At 46.4% G+C, this 23,686-nt stretch overlaps 1 protein-coding gene across 3 annotated transcripts in view; it reads right to left on the minus strand.

Moving 5' to 3' along the window:
• Positions 1-23,686, minus strand: part of LOC132913021 (nephrin-like) — a 99,412-nt gene that overhangs the window by 50,587 nt on the left and 25,139 nt on the right. For all 3 annotated transcript variants that reach the window (XR_009659317.1, XM_060970913.1, XM_060970912.1), the window contains one exon: positions 19,105-19,310. Coding sequence is in view for 2 of the 3 variants with exons in the window: in XM_060970913.1 (XP_060826896.1) it covers positions 19,105-19,310 (206 nt within the window). In the remaining variant the exon portion in view is untranslated. The remainder of the gene's footprint in view (positions 1-19,104; positions 19,311-23,686) is intronic.

A 23,686-nucleotide genomic window follows, 5' to 3' on the forward strand; every position in this document is an offset into this window, starting at 1 on the left:
TGGAAGATAATTTGGGTGAATCGAAGGGTTCAGGGGTAGGAGAAAGGCGACCGATAATAAGAATAAAACGAAAATAGAACAACGTGCGATCGCGTCACAGTGGAACGAGACAAGGAAAATCACTTCTATCTGACTCTCGAAGCGAGGACCTTTTTCTCTCTCGCTTCCTTTTATCTCTTCGATTCTTTCGTCGATCGACTTGGTCCACGATACAGCCCAAGTAAACGCAAACAGGCCGAGTTTCATCCCGACGGCGTATTTCGCTCGATACTTGATGGAAATTGCCTCTGGCTATCGCCGCGACCATGTCAACTCGAAGCGTGCATCCACGCTTTCCGCCGTCCTTCTGTTGCAAACAGGCACCGAACAACCGAGTCTTTGTCCTTTTTTCAACGGAACGAGACGGAAAGGACGCGAGATTCGCGACGTCAGGAGTAGAGAGATTCGCTATTGTAAAACGCTGGAAAAGACTTCTGCGAATATAAACTCGATAAATCATCGCTGGGAGTCGACGTCACGTGTAGCCACAGCGAACATCGCGTTCTGATTGTCACGTACGTGTCGCTTTACATCGTAGATTTACAACAGGCGAGAGAACGCTCGTCGTAGGTTCTTCGATCTAGTGAAATTAAAAAATGAAGGTGCAAACGAACGTTCGTTCGCTGCTCGCCAGTTTAACAGTTTTACCTGTTTGCTACGGTGTTTGTCCGCTACATAGTGTCACTTTTAGTGAGATAATTGTTTCCCTTTGTGCAGGTCGTAATTGTGAAACTATCTCACTCTTTCCGCAAGGAAAAAAATCGAGGCGTTTTGGAAGAATTCTTCGAACAAATGTTCTTGTTTGCACTTTCATCTTTTAATTGTAGTGGGCAACGCACGGGTATATATTTGTCGTCTCTTCACGGTGCCAAATAGATTGTTTCCCAGACAGGTATGGATGCTTGGAACGTTTTTCGCTACGTCATCGTTTCCAAATTGTATCCGTTCATTTACTTTTTCCCATCGACGATCGAGAAACGCCTTCTTAATCGTCCAGATTGAACGACAATCGCAAAATTGCGTCGCTCAATTTGCGATGCGATTACCAACGAATTCTCCTTTTTGCATCTTTTCTTTCGGAACGATTACCATTTCGGTGCGGATGCGAGCCATGACGGTACAAAAGTTCGAGAGCAAAGAAAGAAGCGAACGAGTCGCCGATCTCTTAAGGATGCTCCAAAGACGTACGTCGTAATCTCGACCAAGATTACAGTCGGACTGCCCAAGACGGTAGCTTAGCGGCACTAATACCGGCATTCATAGCGCGACCCTTTATAGCGCGTTTACTCGCCGCTTTGACATCTTCCAGCTGGCCTTGCTGTTCCTTTAAGCGTAGTGTTCCTTCCACTAGCCATTGTTCTTCCGCCAACCGTTTCGTTCTCCCAGGAAAACAGCATTCTGTCTTTATTGTTTCGAATCGAATGTGTTGAATTTTCCGAGGGAATATCCCGCTCTTCGAACGAGCTCCAGTTGCCAAGTCCTATAATATCTCTTGTAGGTCTTCACATTTTCTATTTTTTGATATCGGTGTATTCGCACTTCTTAACCGATAAGTGGCTTGTACGACGTAGATGAACGTAGACGAGGTAGAATGGTTTTCCTCTATGTACATGATATTTTCGCAAAATCGGTGTTACGTGTTTTGCAGATTGGTTAGCAATGATAATTTACTATGAAACAACTCGTAATTGTACATCGTATTCCGCGAGATCGTAATTTCTTGTCCTTGGATGCAATTTTTTCTTTATGCACGAAATCTTATAAGAATGCTGCTCACGGCTCTCTCGTAACATTGCAACATAGTCGGTTCTCTCGAGAAGGCTTTCTGCTGTTTGCAAAGCAGCGCGTAAATAAGCAAAACTCCGGAGAGCTCGATTTACACTGTTTCGTGTGTTACTGGTTTTGCAGAGGCGGAAGAAGGTTAGACGCGGTTCGCGCGGTCGCGATATAAGATGCTCGCTTGCTCTTGACTGAATCCCTTCGCCAATCCTTGCCTTCGCCACCACGCTAGCGGTAGCTGGGTCAAGGAGGAAAGGTGAAAGGTGAAAGGCGAAAGGTAAAAGGTAAAACGAGGGGGAAATAACGCATGCGAAGCTCGGTCATAGCTTGCGTTCGCACAAGCAACCTGGAAAACTTTTACCCAAATTCTAGTCGACTGGAACCGGAAGACGCGAGTCACGAGACGCCGATGATTCGTCCGAATCTCATCGTATCGGGGGAGTACCATAAAACGGGGAACGGTTCTCGGTTTTACGTCCGTGTATATCGCGGCACAGACCCTCTGGCGAATTTCGATCGTAAACTTTTATATCACGGTGTCGGGGGAATTACGTTGAAACCGCGCATCGTGGCCTCCAAGAGATAAGAAAAACGACGAATTACGCTGCTAATCCCACGACTAAATACCCAAAGGATCGCCAATGTTCTCCCGATTCTCGTACATTTTTCCTTGGGCAATCTGCGAACGGTATAAAAAAGTCTTAAAACTCGCGACTGGCTCGACCCAGCGATTCCGTGCTAGCCACTGTCGTTTCACTTTGAATCGTATACGGTGATTCGATGTTCCGCGATTGGACACGCGACGCTCGAGAAGAAGCGAGAATTTCAGAGTGCAGTTTCAATCTCGTCACGTGCGATGCGTTCGTCGATTTTGGTATCGCTAACACACCTCGTCTCGTTCCTATATTCGTCCAGGGTGGTTTGTCTCTTTTGGTCGGAGAGTGCATCGAAACGATGCGCGCCATCGTCGTATAGTCGAAGCGTCGCATCGCGTCGCGTCGCGTCGAGCTGTCGTTCCACACCATCCGACTACCATTTGTTTACCCATGCGTGTTTGTCCATCTCTGTGTGAGCGAATATTCAGTCGTGTGTATGTATATGGCTATACTGCTATACGTTTTCAACGGAGGCTGCGTGCAAACCGTTATGTGTAGCTACATCGATATAGATATAGGTAAAGGTATAACCGACAGAGAGCAGCTATCACCTTCCTTGCCACGATCCGGATGCACCATTTGCAGGATATTCTCCGACGCTATCGGGCCGCGACGTGCTCGGCCACGTACTTCCTCTTTTCCCCTTCGTGGACAGGTACGTGCCTATAGATTTAAATTTGCTATTTGTTCTCGCGTCGAAGTTACGTTTCTTTGACTTTTTATAGGTATATGAATTACAGCGACTTTTTCTACCTCTTTTTCATTCGGACTCGGGTATTTTGCTGTCTAAAAAGTTTTGATCTTTTTTCTTCGTTCGATTTTCCTTCGATCGCACGGTGTTCGGAAATACCGAATTCTTTCCGTTTCACGGACAATTATCTATCGCTTATCTATATTAGTTACGATACGGCAAACAAAAGGGGGAATCGATGGTCGTAAATGCTTGGAAATTACTGATTCAGTTTATAAACGATACACACCTTGACCAGTCGTGGAAAATTCGAATCACCGATAAATAATATGGTCGCAAGTTAGTGTATTAGCGTATTAACGGTATTATCCGGGAAAAGTTATCGACAGTGTGACGTAATGCTCGCGATATTTTAAGAATTACGAATATTACCGTGCTACTGCCATATATCAAGAACGATATTTCTATCGATTGCGTTACCATCGCCTGGTAACCATCTTTTTTTTTTTTTTTTTTTGGCTTTGTCGCGTATTGATCAAATGTTGCGAGAGTCAGCGATATATAACACCGTGATTCGATACCTGTTATGGTAATCGAGACAAATTTTTTTGTCCCTACAAATATTTTGCAATATTTCGAGTCGAACGGTTCGGAAATTTTTATTTAATTTCGCGTCGGTTGCGCGTCACAAGCACGCAGCACTCTGAATAAACCTGACCATGGAACTTTTGAACTCGCGATAAAACGCGGTGCTGAGATTCAAATGGCCTCTCCGTTAATAAGAGTTGCAAAAATGGCAATCATCAGTTTCGAATGTATTTATACGTGTTACGGCTATTGTTTATTCTCTATTATCCATTATCCATTATCGGTGGGTGGACAGATGGTCGCTTTCAAGGTTGATGAATTTAATTTGACGCTCGATTCTGGGCAACACGTTTCTTGTCCGCGGCACTTTAAACAAATGCCAATCCGTCGGAAATACAATTTGGTTACGTTAAGCAAATCGTCGGCGGCCAAGCGAGGGTAGTTCGCCGGATAACACGAGAGCTCGAAGAATATTTTACATTTGACCGAAAGCGTGCTAGGCTTACGAACACGGAAAGTGTTTGAACGACTCGAATCTATTGAATTCTCGCGGCGGCGTTCTACTCTTTGTACGCTATCCTCGGGACTCGGTAGCGCAAGTGTTTAACAGCGGTAGCAGGTAGGCAGACGTGTGTTAGGTCGAGCCGTAGAGGGTTGGTCGAGGAACACACCACCGTACCATGGCGGCCACGTAACGATTACCGTTAAAAATTTAGGAAAATTCCTCTGTCGTAGGTGGAAGCAATATTGTTTTTATGCGAACATGCCGCAGTCATGGTGCCCGTTATATGCTGTATACGCTCGTATATGCGCCGCACGTATCACTTTGTGTATTCTTCGAAACGTCCCTGCCGCTGAAATTCTACTTTCCGTTGGATTTTTCAGCAATAACTTGCGACGAGTCTACACGCGCCACCCAAACGTGCGACAACAAACGTCCATCGTCGACGAGTAATCGTATTCGTCGTTCATTTTACATTCGCCACGCAAGGATTCTTATATTCTGCAGGGAGGATCGCAGTCGTTTTAGCGATCTACAAACTGGGTATTCAGGTTTCATCTGGGAATTTGAAAGAACGCAACTCCAGCTCGAAAATTCTTGTCATTCTTTCCCACGTTCATCGATTCATAAATTTTTGACTTTTGTAACCGGAGGGCGAAGTGACGATTCAGGTCTACATTTTAATTAAAGAGATCTACGAAGCTTATTTACAAGCGCGTCGAGAGTTCAGAGAACGAGAGCGACTCGGCTCACGCGTACACGTTGGACGAAAAAGCGTTGCACCGACTGTCTGGCGACGGATTACGTTTCCAGAGTTTTCCTCTAGAGTCGTACTTTGTTAAGTTGGTCGTCGTACATTCGTTACGGAAGGGTGTGCGTCACAGCAGTCCGTTTCTCGACGCCGATGTCGCACCGATGAAATAATTTATACGAAGCAAGAGAAACGACCTTCCGCTTTCTGTGCGAGAATTAATAATTTTGCCGCTAAGGCAGCCAGTCCGACAAAGAACCCGTACAATTTCGCTGGACAAATTATTTAACGCTACTGCATCACGCCTTTGTGTCCGTACATACATACGTCTTTTTGTTCTGGAATTTCTACTTTCTTCCGTCCAGGTACGTTGCGCTTACGGTGTCGTCAATGTTCCCTGTTTTCCTGTTGAAGCAATGAGACAATCGCCGGTCGAGGAATTTAGCAGTGGACAAAAAGGACGAGTGTCGTGTCAGGTTGTCCCAAAAGTTTCTTTCGTTTTATAAGGAAATAATAGATGCACAAAAGTTTTTCCTTTTATATCATTTTTATTCCATTAGAACAAAATGAATCATACGTAATTCGTATAAAATATTATACAACAAAAAGCGTTATGCGCCTATTATTTCCTTATAAAACGAAAGAAACTTTTGGGACCAGCTAATGCATGGGGCGTATCGTTAAAAAATGATACCGAGAAAAAATCCAATGCGAGGACACTGGCAATCTTGTTTGTCTTGCTTCTGTCGACCGACAACTTTCGCGAAAGTAATTAACTCGTCGGAAATGAACATGAATTGACTCTGTCTAATGTCCATGGAACGGCGGATATATACACTGCTTCCGTTGCGTTTTGTTCTAAAAAGCAGCTTCACTTTGGAACGTTCATTTTTGTCAGGCGACGGTATATATAAATAAAAGTCGTCGGATAAAAATTCCTGCATGAGTCTTTCTCTGCCGGCTCGAAATGGAAACACCATGGGCGTTTTATGGTTTGCACCTTCTACGGAAATTGGATGTTTTACGAACGCCGCGGACTCGAGATGAACGTGACCGAGGAAGACGAATCGAAAAATACCGTGCGAGAGTTCATCGCTTTTCTCGCTGTTCTCTATCCTCTTCTCTCCGCTCTCGATACTTCTTCTCGTCTCTCATACCTCTTGTTTTCCTTCCGCTTTTCGTCGTCCATTTTTCTTGTCGCAACGTCAAACGTTTACGTTTGACAAGCAATCCTCGAGCTCGTATCCAGAACGAAAGAGACCGACGACGGTCCGTAACGTTTCACCGTGGAAGTCCGGAAGCCCGTGATCGTTTGCTTTTCTTGTCGTGGGTAATGGCTACCCTTGTCCTTGCAGCCAGGTACGGTCTCATCGAGATAATTTCCGGTCCCGAAGCACGATACGTTCTGCGCAACATGCAGCGTGTTCCTACGCGCGTGCCCTTCTTTCTTCACTTAAATTATTCCGACGTTTCCCAGGTCAGGAAGGAATCTTTGGTATCGCGCGTTTCTATCTTTATTCTTATTTTTGTAAACGCGACACGCGCGTTCCGGAGCTTTAAATCGAAGGGAAGACGCGCGGCTACCAAGGATACATGGAGCGAGTGGAGGCCCCAAGCTCTTTGGAAAAGGGATGGCGTTCCGATCCGTTCTCTCAGGCTTTTCTCTTAGCGTTTTCGAAAGAGATCGGTAGAGATCTCGGAAGTTGGCGTAGCTGGTCCGCACAGAGTTGCTACGAAGCATTACTTTTCCTCGAACGTTCTTTCGGTTTCTTCTTTGTGGATTCTTTAGAGGGAATTTCTCAGCCAGCACGATCCGTAAGCAGCAGCATTCCGCGCAACTTCCTATCGTGCGATCAACGAAACGAGACAAAAAAGAAGAGAAACGAGGAGAGGGTGGCGAGAAGAGCGAGAAAAAATAGATGCCGGTGAACGGCGAACGGATTATCCGACCGCTTTGAATTCTCAATCCCGCGTGAAATGCTTCTTCCGCTTTCGAAGACGGCGAGCTTCGCCTACTTTTTCTCTTTCTTTCTTTCTTTCTTTCTCCCTTTCTTTTTCGCACAGCCGACAGAAGAGGCTCTCGACACAGATGCAAAAAACAAAAGCGATATCGAGCGTAGGAACGCCGCCGCTTTTCGTTCGCGGAGAATGCCTCTACGTTGCAACGTTTGCGGCTCGATTCGTGCAACGTCTGTAGATAATAGCCGCATATTGCACACCGATTTAGCCACCGGATTTATATCCATACGGAAACACGTCCATTCGAAACACCGAAAAATCCACTTTCTCTTCCTCCTTTCTGTGGTTGAAAGTAACGATGCCAAAGGGAAATTGGACGGAGAGCTTCCGTTAAATCGTCGGTTCGCTTTATGGATTATCCGCAGATTTATTTCATAGCAACGATTAACGCGAATATCAGTTTTACGGTTATCCTTGCGATCGGTTCTTTCCGCAAAAATGTCAACGATACAAGTTTACAAGACAGTAAAGTCCGTTACAGCCGAAGTTGTAGCCGACGTATCCGACTGACGCGACGTTAAAGCTAAACGATATCGAGATACATCGGATAGACAGCGATTCGCGGTTTCGCAGTTAGTCGCTTCCATCGAATTTCTCGTTTCGTCTTGCGACATCGTCTTTCGACAAAGCCGCGTCAAATTATGTCGAAATTTGCTTCTGCTCCGAAATATTCGATCTACGTCGATACAGACGTGGCCAACGATCGGTTTCGAGTGGAAATAAGACACCTCGCAACGTCCCGAATTTACGATGGAAATTTTGCAAATAGGTCGAACGTTTGCCTGAGCTAGCGAAAACAACGCGGCCTTCCTTATCTGTAACGCGAATTCTCCACAGGTTTGGTCGGATCGAGAGACGGCTTCCGATTTCGCGGCGATTTAACCAAAACGGAATTTACTCGGCGTTGGAGAATCACGCTGTTTCTCGCACGACCATAAGTTCTCTACCGCAAATAGGATCTACCACTGGGAACGTTGCTATGATCTATGTACTCTCAGAATCTACGAAATGATTTTTAGAAGCTTGCGATAGCGATCTTTCAAAGAACTGGGAAAGTAAAAGAGATAGTCGCGATTCCTTGCAGAAGTGAAACACGTTCGCGACATTGTAGTCCTGTAGCTAGAAATAAGCAGATTTTGGATCGTAATACGTGTACTTACATATGTATATCGACGCGGGTAACAGCTTGGAAAGCGAGGAAGAAGCCAACGTATTCGTTTGTCTCGTTAACGTCGACGTTACTGTTCCGGGTAGAGCGAAACTAACGCGCGCGTATAAAAGGAACGAGCCTCGCATAGAGTCGAGTTCGATGTACGAAAACAAATGGGAACGTCGAGACCGGAAGACCGTGGAAGGAAAAGAAAAACCAATGAGGTAGAGGGAAAATATTTGCGTAATCCCGGGGGAATGGCTCTAACGAACGGGGCAACGAATGGTCGAGCTCTGCAATTTGTTTAATTCGGTTGTTTGAATATCTCGGAGGCGATCCTCGTACTTTGGGGCTTTCGAACTCGGAGAGGACTCATCCGAACGATTATGCGCGTTAACGATATATTCGATGCTCGATAAACATGGAGGGATTGTTTCATTTAGAACCTCGAAGTATGAAACCTGAAAATTGACGAAGGGTTAACACGTTGAACGCCATGCTAGTTTTACAGAGATTGCCCGTGGCGCAACGATGAATTATTTATTACCCGATACATATAATGTTGAAATATTATAGGTCTATATTTCATGTATAAATAGAACTATTTTCATATACTTTATACCGCATTAATTTCGTTACACCGTTGTTGTAACGATGGTAATAATGAAAAATTTGTAATTATTAACGTTCGTTCAAATTATGTATTCGTACCAATTTTTACGGTGCTACCGACAAGTTGAGTGCCGGTTATCGAAGATCCCCCGTGGTGGTATTCAATGTGTTGAGAGAATTTTCACGAAATATAGGAAACTAACGAGAAACGTATTACGGGAAGGACGCGGCAGGCCAAAAAGGAACAGAAACAATGTCAAGGGGGAATTCCTGAGTCGGTAGCACGGAGGCAAACGAGAAGCAATAGCGGGAACAGAGCCGGCGTTGAGTTACGAGGTCGTCGGACTCGTTTACGAGCTCGTAAAATTTGCCATTCTTCATCAGGAACGCGTGTGTTGCGCGAACATAATTCTCGCTGCCCTTTCGCAGAAATTGTTCGTGGATAAATTTTTGCGTTTCCCCACGGAAGTCATTTCACGCTCGTTCGTCCGATAAAGGAGATATTTTCGGGACGTTACGCGGAGTTAGGCGACGTCCAAGGTACCAACGATCGCTTCGTGTCCCGAGGCAACATTTTCCGAAAGTTGTACGCAAACTCCGAGTCGAACGCGTGGTAAAAATTCGAGGCTGTTTACGCTGTCTATGTAGATGTAGACGGTCGGCTTTTACGAAGTTGGTTATCGGAGAAGAAACTGGAAGAATCGGGGGAATAAGGAAATCGAGCACAGAACTGGAGCAAGAACGTGGCGGTATTCGTTTGAAATGGAGAAAAATATGGCCTCGCGTGGGTCGTAGGGGAGTAGTCTCGCGAGGCGACAATACGCTGGTGAAATCGACTCGGCGCGGGCCGGCGACGGCTACGAGGATGCTCTTTCAAAGGTATGGCGAAACACCAACTTTCCGGAAAACTTGGTAACCAAAAAGATTGACAAAGCGACGAATCTGGTAAAACTCTCGACAGAGAGTCGGCTAGTGCACCGGAACTGTTGCAGATCGTATTCAGATCGTAGGAAAATATCCTGGTATATCCCCCAGGGAGAAACGACCCGACGACACGTTTCTGAAATCGAGTTGTCGTTGCAATACCGGTGCAACTTCAAAGATGTTTGTTTCGTAACGTATTTCGATCTCGTGCACAACTAGCATATACTGTGTCGCAGTAGCGTACTTACACTCGCCTTGCGTCGCGGCAGAGAACGCGCGACTGCCTTTCTCCTATTACGGAAAAAGAAGCAAACGGTTCAGCCGCTTTTACGCCAGTCGATTTTGCGCTTTGAGCCGACGACGCTTGAAAAATGTCGAAAGACTTTTGTGATAGAATCTCTATCTAAAATTGAAAATAGCAGAGACGGGAACGTTTGAGAAAGATAACCATTTCAGTTTTTCGAGGAATAAGAAAAAATAACGACGAGAAAGCGAAGCGCCCGGTATGATGGAAACCGTCAAGACGTTCCCATATGACGAATGTTTGAGTCTCTATAGATGCAGCAGAGGAGCAGAAGCAGCAGAAGGAGCAGAAGGAGCAGAAGGAGTAGAAGGAGCAAAAGCAGCAGCAGCAGCAGCTGTGCCAGTAGTATTAAGTAGATACGTAATATCGTTTCGGGAAGCTGTTAAGAATTCACTGGAGAATTTTTGCGAGATCCATATCCGTCGAAAGACCGACCATCGTTCGCGTCCAAGATACTTCTTTTTTATATTTCCATCATAGGACGGATTTTATCGTCACGGCGTAATTTTAATATCGATCGATCACGGTACTCTTCTCTTCTATTATCAAGTCGAAGGAAACAACGAATCCGAAAACTTTTTATTAGTCTCTGGAACTTGCGTCGGTGAAGTGGACGCGATAAAACGATCACGACAATGGACAGCGCGGATGAGGAACGCGTTGAAATACGAGGCACGGCGTTATTATCGGTTACGATCCAGGAACTACGCACAAAACGACCCTTTCTTCTCCTATTCGTGCTTCGCTTCGTTCCTTTTTCCTTTCTCCTTTCTCCTTTCTCCTTTCTTCTTTCCGGGCACTCATTTTCCCTCAACGTTGTTCTCCGCGTGCTCCTTCGTTTCTCGTAGCGAGCGTTTTCATTCTGCGATCGTAAACTACCGAGTACGACGTGTCTACCTTTTCGACGAGAAAGAACAGCTATAACGAGACGCTGAGCAATTACCATTCGTACGTACCTCGGGAACTCATAAGTACGTATTTTTCCCTGTCTTTCCGCGTTTACTTGTTCCGTTTCTCTCGTAATTTCTCGCGGAACCCTTTGCAACGTAGCCCTTTTCCGAGGCGAGCCGCGTACGTATCTTCCAATCCTGAACTCTTTCAAAGGAATCCCGTGCGCTTCTGAATCGCAAAAATTCCTTTTTCCTTATTGCCATTTTAGCATGCGTGTCTTGGATGAAAGAAAGAGGCCGGGCTGATGCTCGTGCTTTTCCCGAAATTGCTTTCACTCTCTTAATCGCGAACGTTTCGATCGTGAAACGGTCGTGGTTTCCTCGCGAAAGGAACGTGATTTTCGCGCTCGGTTTCTCCCTCAAATGTGTTCCGACGCGGTCGGTTCGTCAAACGTATACCAAGAGATCGTAAGGAGAGAAGGAGTCGAGCGCTATCAAGGACGAAGAGCAGTCATATCCGCGCTCTCTCTTTCCGTGGTCTCGTTAGCTTCGTCTTTCTTATCCATCGAGTTTCTTATGAAAACTTGGCTCTCGTCTTTAGCCCAGTTGTGCCGTGATCCAGATTTCGAGAATCCTGTACGGGACTCTGCGCAAGTTCGTTGCGATGGAAGCACTTACGGAAAACGAAATATCGGAAAAGTAGCGTCGACCAAGGACAAGAAACTTTACCGACAGATTTGCGATAATGGACGCAAGCCCGAATCGCTAGCGTTGTATTAATTATTCCACTGCCGTGCGAAAGTATCGGCTCGAGGGCTAAGTATGCTTCGCCCGTTTAACGAGGTCGCATTCTCTACGCGCTAAGTGCGTCGTTAATTAATTCGGTTGTGGAGCGGAAAAAGCGAACCGCCGCGCCGCGCCGACGAGTTTCAAGAGACCGTACAGTGCTGCATGCGTTAACTAGCGCGTGCGCTCGCGCGCGTACCCGTTGCATCGCGAACCGTTGTTCTTTCCTTCCAGCCGTTCGGCGAGCTTTTCTCGGCTACCAACCAACCATTCGCTGCTCTTATTTCGACGCCTCTCTGATCAACGAATAGAAAGAAAATTACGCTTTGCTCCGTTTTATCGCGAGCTCCCGGAGCATCGTGTCCGAAGCGGTGATCCGGACTCGGATGATGGTTCGATAGCCGAAAAAATCACGGAAAAATGGCTTGAAATTCGATTTCTGAAGTAGCACGCGTATGTTGATTACGTCTGATCTCGCCTTCACTGGCTCAAGGAGGGACGGGAGTGTCTTTGAGGAAGACGGAATGCGAGACGCGGGAACGTCAGAGGAGAGAATGCCGAGGTGCTCGAAACGGTATACGTTCGAGAGCCACCAACGGACAGAGGATATGGTAGAGGAGCAGGAATATCGGGAACGACGGTGAATTCTACGCGTGACTCGAATAATCCCCGGCGCTCTCTCGACATTGGAGGACATAGTCTCAAAACTCCACGGGATCTCTTTCCGAGTTGTAATCAATGATTCCCAGGGAATCGACGATCCTTGCTTCGGATCCTTACTTTCAGCTTTTCGATTCCGGACGCAACGCTCGACCTCGCCAAACAGGATACGTTTTCAATTTTTTTTTTTGTCTGTCTCGATACCGGACAATAGTTGGAAGACGACTCGTCTGATATGAGTTGGAAGGAAGCATCGGCTGAATTGGATATTATAAATTACGTCACCAAATTTACATCCTATCCACCGTTGCTATTCTCAACTGGTAAGAAGACGGATGCTCGATAACGGGTATAGATGAAAACGATCCTTTGCACCGTTCTTTCGCGGAGGAATAATTCTTGTCTGTTTTACCGCAGCAAACGTCGAAGGTCGGCCGGCAATCGCGTGGAACGGAGAATAGGGGCAGGAATTCTTTTCAACTAGCGTGTTGCATAAGATAAGAAGAAGAGAACGGTCGTTCTCCGGCTGGAAAGGAATTGCCACGAACGACGGTAAAGACGAATGAGCCTTTTGAGGTAGAAAAATATGGCAGCCGGACCATCTGCGGATCTTTCCATCGGTTTCCTCTCTGTCGTTCCACGGATCTGTCTTTACGTCAACGGACGTGAATCGAAAGGGCACGAGCTGGGTGCCGTGAAACTCCCGTATGATTCATGACGCGTCGTCCCATCGATCTACAATTTTTTACGCGCTATATCAAAGCTTTCCGTTACCGGAACGTTTCCACGTTCTCTCGTATCGCGTGTCTCATTGTCAGTGGCGATAGAACAAAAGCGCACCCCGTTTCATTTACCGACCAGCGTTCGGTTAACAGCATTCTTTCGTTCTCCTTTTCTTCTTTTTTTCTTTCTCTCGTTATTTCATCCTATCCACCGCGACATCCGAAAAATTAAGCGAGTAGAAAATCAAAAAAAAAAAAAGAAAAAAGAAAAAAAAAAGAAATGGACGAGAACCGCAGAAGGAAGTCGGTTTTCCTTCTCGTTGTCATCGAAACAGCATCGTGGCTCGTCGACGCTTCGTTCGCTGGACCAAACTCGAGGATCGATCCTGCAGTTTCCTTCGAAAACAGGATGCTTTAAAATTCCCGCAGACGTCGTCCTTCCGGCTAACGAGTACCATCGTGTTTTCGTAGCTATCCTCCGGCCACTACCGAACTTTTACCGAAGAACGAACGAGAGAAAAAAAGGGCAAAAATTTCGGTATGCGATAAAAGTAACACGAGAACAACGAACACGCATTGAATTCTTGAATTATATTTTTTCGACCAACGTTCTTCCTAAGACGGTCCTAAGACGTATTTCGTTATCGCGCTCGACTCTGGAACTCCATTACAAATCCAACCGTCGCGGCAAACGATATATCCACCAGCGACGCCCATTCTCGGTCTTCTCGTTGGTCGGAGAAATCGAGCGTTCGACCGACCTTCCACCAAATTCGATCGCACGGTACGTCGTTATTCCTTCGAGATTCTTTTTATCCGATTCGTGATGTCTTTGAAAGATAGGTGTCCGCGAAAGTAACTTTGTGACGTCCTCGTTTGCTCCCTCGTACTTGTTCGCTTCCCTGTACTTTTCCCAGAAATTCTTGAGGAAAAGGGAACCGGATCTTCGTCAGCGTGCGTTCCGGCTCCGGTTCACTTTCGGGACATGCGTTTCCATTACCTACTGCGGGAACTATTCGCTGGATAAGGAAAAGTTACGCGAGCGATTATTCGCCGGGCGATAAATTATTCGACAAGTACTCGGGGGAAAAAATCTTCGATGTACGATATAATACGGTTCTCAACTTACGGGTACGATGTTGCTAAGCCGCGGTAAATTTCGCCAAGATCGAAATCCAACCCCTTTTTCTTCTCTCGCTTCGACTTTCTTTCTCCTTCTTCGTTCGTCTGGCGCGCGCGCCTTTCAACGTATCTTCCGGGATATAAGATGAGATTTTACCGAGGGTGCACCGATTCAATTCTGACGTCGAGTTACATACTACAGAATGGCGAGAAGAGATCTTTTCAATTTTCCAAAATAGACCGTATTCGGCGGAAAGCTTCGCGTAACAATTTTTTCCAAGGAATGTCGCTTTACAGGCGTCGCGACAGTTATTCGAGCAAAAAAAGAAACAGCCTCGGGAAAAGAGGTAGTTTAAAGGAGAGATCGGAGAGCGAAGGAAACGGAAAATATCCAAGACAAAAGGCGTGGCTACCGGTCAGACCGTTTGACCCACGAACTACCGTAAGATGTCTCTTTGAATTTTCCTTCGAATTCGTTAACGGTGAAATACAAGCATGGCCGTTTCCGCGCTGAAATTTCAGAACGATTTCCTTGCTCGTCGCGTTTCACGTTCGTATTTCACGCATAATTTCCTCCTTATCTTTCTCGCAAACCTGTCCTCGAGGTTCGTATTTCTTCTCTGGCAAAAGGGGACCGGAATCCTCTCCATCGAGGAAGACGCATCGCTCTCTTCGCTAGAATATTTAATTTCCGCGAAAAAAGTTACGAGTCGGCGGTGACTCGGCCGAACGGCGGAACATCGATGCTTCTGCGGAGGGAAAGCTGGTAAATTCCGGGTTATAACCAAAGTGTTTGATGCTGGGCTTATTTCGTCGGAGCGAGTCCTTTCCTTTTCCTGTCTTTTGGGTCTCTAAGTAATTACAGATAAGAGGCTTAAGCGGAGATGCTCGCCGTCGGGTATCGACTCTGAAGTATTAGACGGCATTCGACGGAATAAAAGAGAAGGGGAAAAAAGAGCAGGGGAAACCTCGTGTCTGGTAATGACACGATCTTGCAGCGACGATGGTCAGGTTGTCGCGTCGCGTCGCGCCACGCCGCGTTGTGGGAACCGTATCTCTTTCCGAAGAGACCTACGTTACTATCCTCTAAAGGCTTAACGTATCGGTCTTCGTTCAATGAGGCTAATAGGTAATCACCGATAAGAGGCTTTAACAACAAGAGGGATATTCAGCATTAAGCGTCTATTTCAGTGAATAACGCGTTTGCCAATGGTTCGTGATTCCAGCGATTTCGATGCGATGCGTCTAGAAACAGATTAGAACACCTAATAGTCTAGCAGAGAAAATAGTCGACCGACGCGACGCGCTTTAGCAGTGTAGGTTTGCCCGGAGTCGTTGGGACGTGGTGTGAAACCGATTCGGTGGAGCGTCGGCAACGAATTTTTGTCAGCGAACGATGAAACTGAACGCACGAGTGGCCAGAGCGCAAGCTCGACGGCCGTTCAATAAGCGCATAACCATGCGGTTAAGTATCTGGTTCGCAACGATGCGAAAAGTTTTCAACGTAAACGAAGAGATAGAAGATCGTTAGCCTGGAAGTATTGGAAGCGTAGTGTAAGAGGAGATAACGAATAGAGTGGCATTTAACGTTGGCGGATGAATAGATAGACCGGATGGGATAGATATCCAAAGCGATACGCGGTTAGAGATGGTTAAACCGATAGGAGACGACGAATAGCGGTGGGCCGAGCGGAAATCGGGATAAGACAAAATTAATTTATCCGTAATCGGCGATTAGATATCCTTGAAATGCAGAGCGCAGAGTGCAGAGCGTGGGTAGTTCCTTGTCAAAATCTAAACTAAATCCTAATCGGATTAACGTTCACCGACTCGACGCTTCAGCAGCTTCCTTTCCCAAGTTTCCAACACGGTTCAACCCCAGTTCCTTCGAGTGGCGATTCTGCTCCTCGGCGAAGTACTCGATTTGGATTCGCGATTTCCACTTACGAGACGTACGTATAAAAGGAACATTACGAAATGAACAAACACGCTCGATATTAAGTCGAAAGTATCTTTCCCGGGGGAACGACGACAAAGAGAGACCATCGCGGGCGATCGATTAAGGCGGACGCTAAGATTAATTTCACGCCCCTCCTTAACTTCGCCTCTTGCGTTCGCAAAAGCGTTTAGAACCGTCGGCTCTCTTAGACGATGCATGGCTAACTTTACAAATTCTGATACCCCGAGGTTGCTGTATCGCGTTTTGGTCAGATCGTGTTTAGAATACGCTACGGTTATTTGGTCGCCTCACAGAGCCGCTATCGACGCAACTTCCTTGGACTTCCTGCGCCGGTCGCCACTTTCTACCATTCTGTCGTGAATAAGCTCGACTTTAGATCTTTGGACACTCGTAACATCTTTTTCGATTTGTTGTTTCTTTTCGAGATTGTTGTCAGCGTTTCCGTCCGTTGTTCGCAGCATCTCGATCTAATCAACCTGTACACAGCCATTAAGCCGTTAAAGCTGTCGCAACTTTTCCTGGTACAGAGATGCACTCGGAACTTGTCCGTGTCTGACTCTGTTAACTGGATATGCGAATTCTTTCAGCAATGATTTGGATTCGTCGTCCAATTCTACCCTCTTCTTTTTCAAAGTACAAATTTACAAAGTCTTGTAAATACTTGTTGATCAAGCTTTTTCTTGTTCAGTTTCTACTTTCTCTATTTTCTTGCTCTTTTCGCGTGTATGACCTTTACGTATTATTTGCTTTCCGTTTGTACTCTAATGGGAATTCTTTGCTGTACAAAGAATAAATAAATAATAAAGTTAATGGAAAGGGAATGGGTAATATCCAGGGACTACGGAGGTTGGTCGGTGAATTGGAAAGGAAAAAGACGGCGAGCGGGCGCTGTTTATGCGTTATTTACGGAAATATATTCTCTGTCTTCGTATTCTTTCCGACTCGGAAAGCAAGATTGGAAAGTCAGAAATTCGTTCGTTCTGAGCTTCCGTTTTGGCTGATTTGCGTTTACTCTATCGTCTATGGAGGACGTTTCTCGTAATTTCGAATTAACTCGGGGCACCGATCTTCTCCGATGTTCAGGTGCGTCGAGGCGTAAAACGAGCCACCACCGCGGCAGTCCAACACCGATGGCCTCTCGACTGCAAGATCTACCGTCTATTCGATTGCTTCCCTCCGAGGCAGACCGAGCGCTCTCTGAATCCTCGACCGGGATAAGCTCGAAACTTACTCGGGTATTAACCTTCGTTGCGAATTTCCGTCTTCTGGCAGCACAATTTCTATTTTTCTGAACTTCTTTTCGGACTAGCTGGTCGGAGACGTTACGATCGTCTCGAGAATAAATTCGGAATTCGCTCGCGTTCGTTTCGCTCCGAAGCAAAGGCGGGATGCCGGCTACTCGTTTGTACGGGAAGCACTTTCGCGTTACGCGAAACATCCTTAAAAGTTTCAAGATTTTCACGGACATCACTTTCTTCGTTTCTTTTCCCAAGTCTCGCGAAGATAGAAAGCGACGCGGCGCAGAATTAAACGCGTCTCGCCTTATGTCGCGTTTTGCTCGTATGAAAGAAAGTTCTTGCGATATTTTCGACCGATGGTGTTTGAGGAAGTTGGCGAAGAACGGCAGACGGAACACGGTCTCGTTATCGCGACCACGATCACAAAGGTCAGAGCGGTGGGACAGGGCGAGCCTTCCTTTGTTCCCGTTCCACGTCTCGGTAGATTTTCAGGAACGTCTTAAAGTTTCCGTGGGTACTCCACCAAGCGGGATCGGCAGTCCGCGCTTTAACTCAGTTTAATAGCCGATCGATGAGTAAATTGGGTTAGAGGTTTCCTAAAAGGAGTTTGGGCTTCCGAGCCGCGTTCCCAGCACGAAACGCGCTCTCCTTGAGGAGAATGGGCCACGATACCGGTTCGATCCTGTTAAGAGACAAGAGAGACGTCCTTTGGGCCTGTCTTAGACTTCCGAGAAAGTATCAAGAAACCCGAGCGTAACAGAGAAACCGTAGTACGTAACATCGTGTCGAGTACATCGGTCGAACGTTGCGCCAATTGCTCGTCTTTGTCCATTTTCCCACCTAATTGTCTAACGATTATTTCGCGCATTTCTTTAGCCACGGTCTTCATTCTTCGCACACGTCTCTCCATCTTCCTCCTTTTTACAATCAAGAGAGATTTTTTCCTGGATAAGAGCATCTGTCGTTTCTTATCCTTTCTCTTCGTTTCTCGAACGATGGAACGCGCAAATTGTACGCCAGCGTTAGATAGTAGGATCGTAAGATAGCAGGATAGGTAAATTTCGATTAAGAAGCGTTCGGTGGAAACGAGGAATATTCTTGAAAAAGTTTCATCGCTATCGATCAGCACGGTCACGCTGGAATCGAGACCGAGCAGAGTTCGTCAGAGGCTGATTAACCTTGATCGACAAATAAAATCTGGCTGTAACTACTCGAGTGACGAACGAACAAGCAATTGGACCGATCGGTTCGAGGGACCGACGAATCAGTGCGCGAACTAATCGACCGCAAATCACCGCACTCCGGACCGACAGTCGTGTGCAAATGCTCCCTTTCAATGCGCGACCGATTGTCGAAAGGATCGGTTGTCCCTCTCGATCGTGTTTCAAACTAACCGTCAATCGTCGTTGCGATTTCCTTGCGCTCTCGATTCACCGCGATCCGCCCCGGTATCGCAGTTTTCAGGAATCGTGATAAGTTTCGAAGTAGTTTCGCGTGGAAGTGGTAAAGTTAGTCGAGAAAGAGAAGCCAGATCGGGCGATGCTTTTAAATTTTGATGCTTACGATACGCAGTTTTAACGTGGCGTCTCTCTCGACTTGATTTTCCAGCGGTATCATCGCGTCGATCGAAACTTATTTAACGCGACTACGCCTTGGACTTCTCGCAGAGAGTCGACGAGAAGATTGCGCGATGTAACATTGAATGGCTTACCGATTACGGTGAAGTTGACCTTGAGATTTCTGGTTGGCGAGTTGCGAAAATCCACCCTGCATCTGTAAACTGCCTGGTCGCTTTCCCGCAGATCTCGAATAGTCAGCTGAGCGGGCGGGTTTGCTCTGAAAGACGCCCTCTCTCCCCAAAAATGAGGGGCGCTCCACAGCTTTGCTTTGCCAAATTGTCGGTTTCTCGCGTCGTAGCTGGAAAAAACACGGAAATAAAATTCGGTTGTTTATATTAGGGGTGAAATCGGCTCGATACTCGCGTAATAAGAATCTAAATCATAGGAAGAGGGCGAGGATGACGCGCCATAGTTCACGAATGACGTGTACATAGCACCGGTCTTATCTAGCTCGGACCAATTTTTCACTCAACTTTCGCAATTCGTCATAGTCGGGAGGTCCGAGTGCAGGAGGAGTTTGCTTACTCTCCAAGTCCCAAGCTTGAAACTCAATACAGGCCGACAGAAGTGCACTCGACCGAGAGAGTCAGATAACCTTTTAAGCACTTCGGTGATCGAGCTTTCCGAGACGGCATTAGGGAATATGTTGGAGAATCGAGATTCAAATGGCCGACGCGACGGAGGCGTTCCTCCGGTGGATCAGCGACAGCGGCAGCAGCGACTTAGAAACGTATCTCAGGCGTTTCTTCTTGCACTGCGGCACTGTGGCAGCGTGTTTTTAATACGCTTCGACCGTTGCGATCGCGTGGCTCGTGGCGAAGCTATCATAACCGCGTTCGCGTTACGTTCTCTCTTCTCTGTAGATAAGCCGACCAGTTACGGACTGTCGGCGAAGTTCTCGCGTCGAGCCGTCGATTATCGGGTGCGGCCCGGCGACCGGCGAACGATGTTCGCGTAAGTCTAATCGAGCGCCAAAGTTTTAGCGAGTTTCAGTGATAAGACGTCGCATGGTCGATCAACGAGAGAACCGTTGATCGCGAGCACCGTTGACTCGTCCTAGGAAGTTTCGACAGTCGCGCGCTCTCATCTGGCGCACTTTGTCCGCGGCCATAAGACAAATTGGATTGGTTTTTAACGAGCACGATGACTGGAGAGAGTTTCCCGAGGGAACCACCTTAGACTCATCGTGCCGCTTTGCCTCTCACGAACAGCGTCGCTCGTTTACCTTCCAACTCGGCTGATTTACCAGAAATTAAAGAGGCATCAAGATTCCGCAACTTGTGACAACCTATTAATTACCTGCTCGTTTCTTTGGCGCGTACCTTTAATGTCGCTGAAATCTGTTATAAGGATATCGCGCTGTAAAGGGCATGGCAATGTAGTCGCAGCTGTGTCCCTTTCGTATTTCTTCGTTTTTTCTAGCTTTGAAACGGCAGGAAAAGAATGTAAGAACGATTCCGAAGAAAACACAGGTATATATGTGAGTGGGGTAAAACACACGTGCAACAGAAAGAAGAAGAACACGATTAAAAAATAGAAGAGAGGAATTGCTTTTGTTCATCATACACAGAGAGCTTTAGGAAAGTTCGATGATAAATGGAACGCGATCTAGTGGTTCTAATAGAATAACGATCGCTCTGTTGATCGATACGATAAGCTTGCTGAAGAGGTCGTTGCGTCGAGGGGAAAACGAGCATTTAAACGAGGAATAACCGGGGAACGATCGAAGAAAAGGACAAAGGAGGACTATATCGGATGAAAAAAGGCAAAGACGAGAATGAACGATGGTATACGCGGAAGAATTCTCTTCCGGGCGGGCGGGAAGGGAGAAAAGCCGGAGATAGAAGAGAATGGTCTCTAAACAAATTAAAATAATTGCCACGACTCGTCGGAAGATCGTGCCGGACTCGCGAGTTAAAAGAACGTTTCCCATGAATACGTTAGTGTCGGTAAAACGAGTGCTCGACGGAGAAAGAGAGGAGGTCCAAAACCCGAAGGGGCACGGGAGCCAGCAGACAGGGCTACGAAGGAGACTTAACCACTCCTGGGACTCTTAAAAGGAGCTTAACTTCGCGCATAAAATTAAGGCATTGTAATTGCAGACGGCGCGGCGTCGCCACTGCGGCAGCACATTTCTTTCTCTTCGTTCAACCGTCCCTCTCGTTCCTGTCCTCGTACCCGTTTCCGCACCCGGTCCACTCTTCCTCTAGGCCGACACCTTTCTCCTTTTCTTCTGTTTCCGCTCGACCGGAAAATATAATTTGCCCGAGTTACTAACTTTCGTCCCCTGGAAGCAGATCGTTCGACCGACCGACAAGCGGAACAGTGATAAAATGATTTTTAATTGGGATTAGACGTAAGCCGGAATCGTTGTCCCACGACAGCCAAAGTTCCTCTCATGAATTTAAGCGAGCAGCTTTAACCGTGATTCGAGTGAATTTCGAATAACAGTCCGGATTAAGCACGATCACGAGTAATTTTCGCAAGCGCTACTCCGCAAATCCGTTCGACTCCTTTCACGGGCAACTTTGCCGGCTGGAAATTTAAAGGAACGTAAAAATGTTCGTTTTGTACGGAAAATTGTACAAAAATTCGTGACTATGTTAACGTCGTAATAAGGCGTTTCTGCTCACAAAAAGGCGAACAGTAACTTTTGACCAAGTTAAACGAATCTCTTGATCAAAGCGCTATTTTGGAAAGATTCTTAATTAACGGACCGGAACGTGTGAACTACAGTTGAGAACATTTCCACGCGAATGTAAAATCCCGATATGCATGGAAATCGAGGTTGCGCTACTCTCATTGACTGGTGTTCTTGATTCGCGCGCGACTGGTTACCGGTCCGATGTCGGTTTCCGTATCCGAAATCGTCGATTCTCGCTCGGTACAGCGCGACGATAACGGTATCAGTCCGTATCGTTCCCAGCTGCCACTTTGCGTCGATGCCCGATTTCACTCACCTACGCTCTCTCTTCTATCCAGTCTTTATTCAAATATCACTGTGAAACCGCAGCCTGGCATTCTTCAAAATGGAATTCATGCCGCGGCATAATAGAACAGAGATATCAATCCGATCGGTGAATATAATATCCGATTACACGACGGTCGACGACATTCACCATGGAAAACCTCTCTTCGTTCCTCTCGGGAACATTAAATGTCTCCCGGATGCGTGAACCCATACTCCACTTCGATATAGACATACGTGCATACGTCACATACCTCTCGTAAAGTTCGATTGTCCAGATTCATTGTTTTTTCGTTTATCTTTGTATTAAGGAAGAACGAGTACTTCGCTGTGTCGCGGGAACATACTTGGGCGCGATAACCCTGTACACGAACCGATCGTAACGCGGCATCGAACGAAAACAACGGAATCGGATTTTTATCGAGACGACAATGGCTGTACTAGATAATAATCGCGTACCGCATTTACGACGTCGAGAAATGCAAGTGTGACTGGCAGGATTATTGTATCAGAATTGATGACGGAGTGTGAGATGTACGACGCGCATTGTCCTGTTTCGCGGAAACATCGAGAACGCGATGGACCGATGGCAGACAATTTAGGAAGGTTTCGAGGTTTCTTATTCATATACGCGGCGTGCTATCCAGTAGGAAGAAAAATGGTTGCGGTGATCCGGTCGATTTATATCTCCGCGGTGCGAGTGCGGTTCGAGCGAAGGAAGGGGGGAAATGTCATATTTTGACAGGATTTCGCGGTTCGTTTCGCCGTTATCGCGCGTGCAAGGCGCGAAAATCAGCGTCGAACACGCTCGATTTCGTGACAAGTTGAAAGACGGAGAACGCCATGGAAAATGGGTAGTAGTGAAGAAGGATAGAGGGAGGAGAAAGAACAGCCCTATAGAACCGATGAAAGGAACCGATGCATACGTATAGCGACGACGCAGTTTGAACGAGTAGAGTTAGAGCTGGGTGGATTAAGCAGGGGCTGCCTTCATGCATAAATGGATGACAAAAACAAAAGGAACATCCTGTGACGCGGTTGCGACATTTTTACATTTATCGCTCGGTTCCCCGTTTACGGATACGTGCCCATGTAGCCAAACGTGAGTTCACATACTGCGACGGATCCTTCGTGTTCGCGCGAATGCAAATAAAGCGTAAGCAGATAAAAGGCTTCGTTGTCCACACCACCGACGCGGTTTTTGTTCGGTTTTTCGCTTCTCTTCTTCCCCAACGGACTAGCTCGACGAATAGCAATTGGCGTTGATGGCTCGGCTACCTCGTACCTTGTTGTTTCCCTTGTTTCGCCTTACTTGGATCGCGCGATCGTATTTTCTCAAACCGAAACATCGATCGATCCTCGATCGCGCTCGATATCCAGTCGACACCGCTTCCAGCGTGTTTAATCACGTTTTAACCCCGCTACGATCCTTTCATTCTTCTACTTCCATCTTGCTCTCGTTTTAACGAGCAAAAAGGATTTGTAAGGTTTTAAGATATTTAACATAAAATTGAAACCAGAGACCATACGTGAGTCAAGAATCTTTATTATCATCTTCATCGTCGTCGTCGTCTTTATTATTATTATATACGGATCGAACCCAATAATAAGTATATAAAAGAATACAATAGTAAATATCTACGATAAGAAAAATAGAAGAAAGAAATAGAAAGAAGAAAGATATTATTAAGGAGTATATCATATAA

This window comes from Bombus pascuorum, chromosome 12, assembly GCF_905332965.1.
Source record: "Bombus pascuorum chromosome 12, iyBomPasc1.1, whole genome shotgun sequence".
Classification (NCBI taxonomy): Eukaryota; Metazoa; Arthropoda; class Insecta; order Hymenoptera; family Apidae; genus Bombus; species Bombus pascuorum.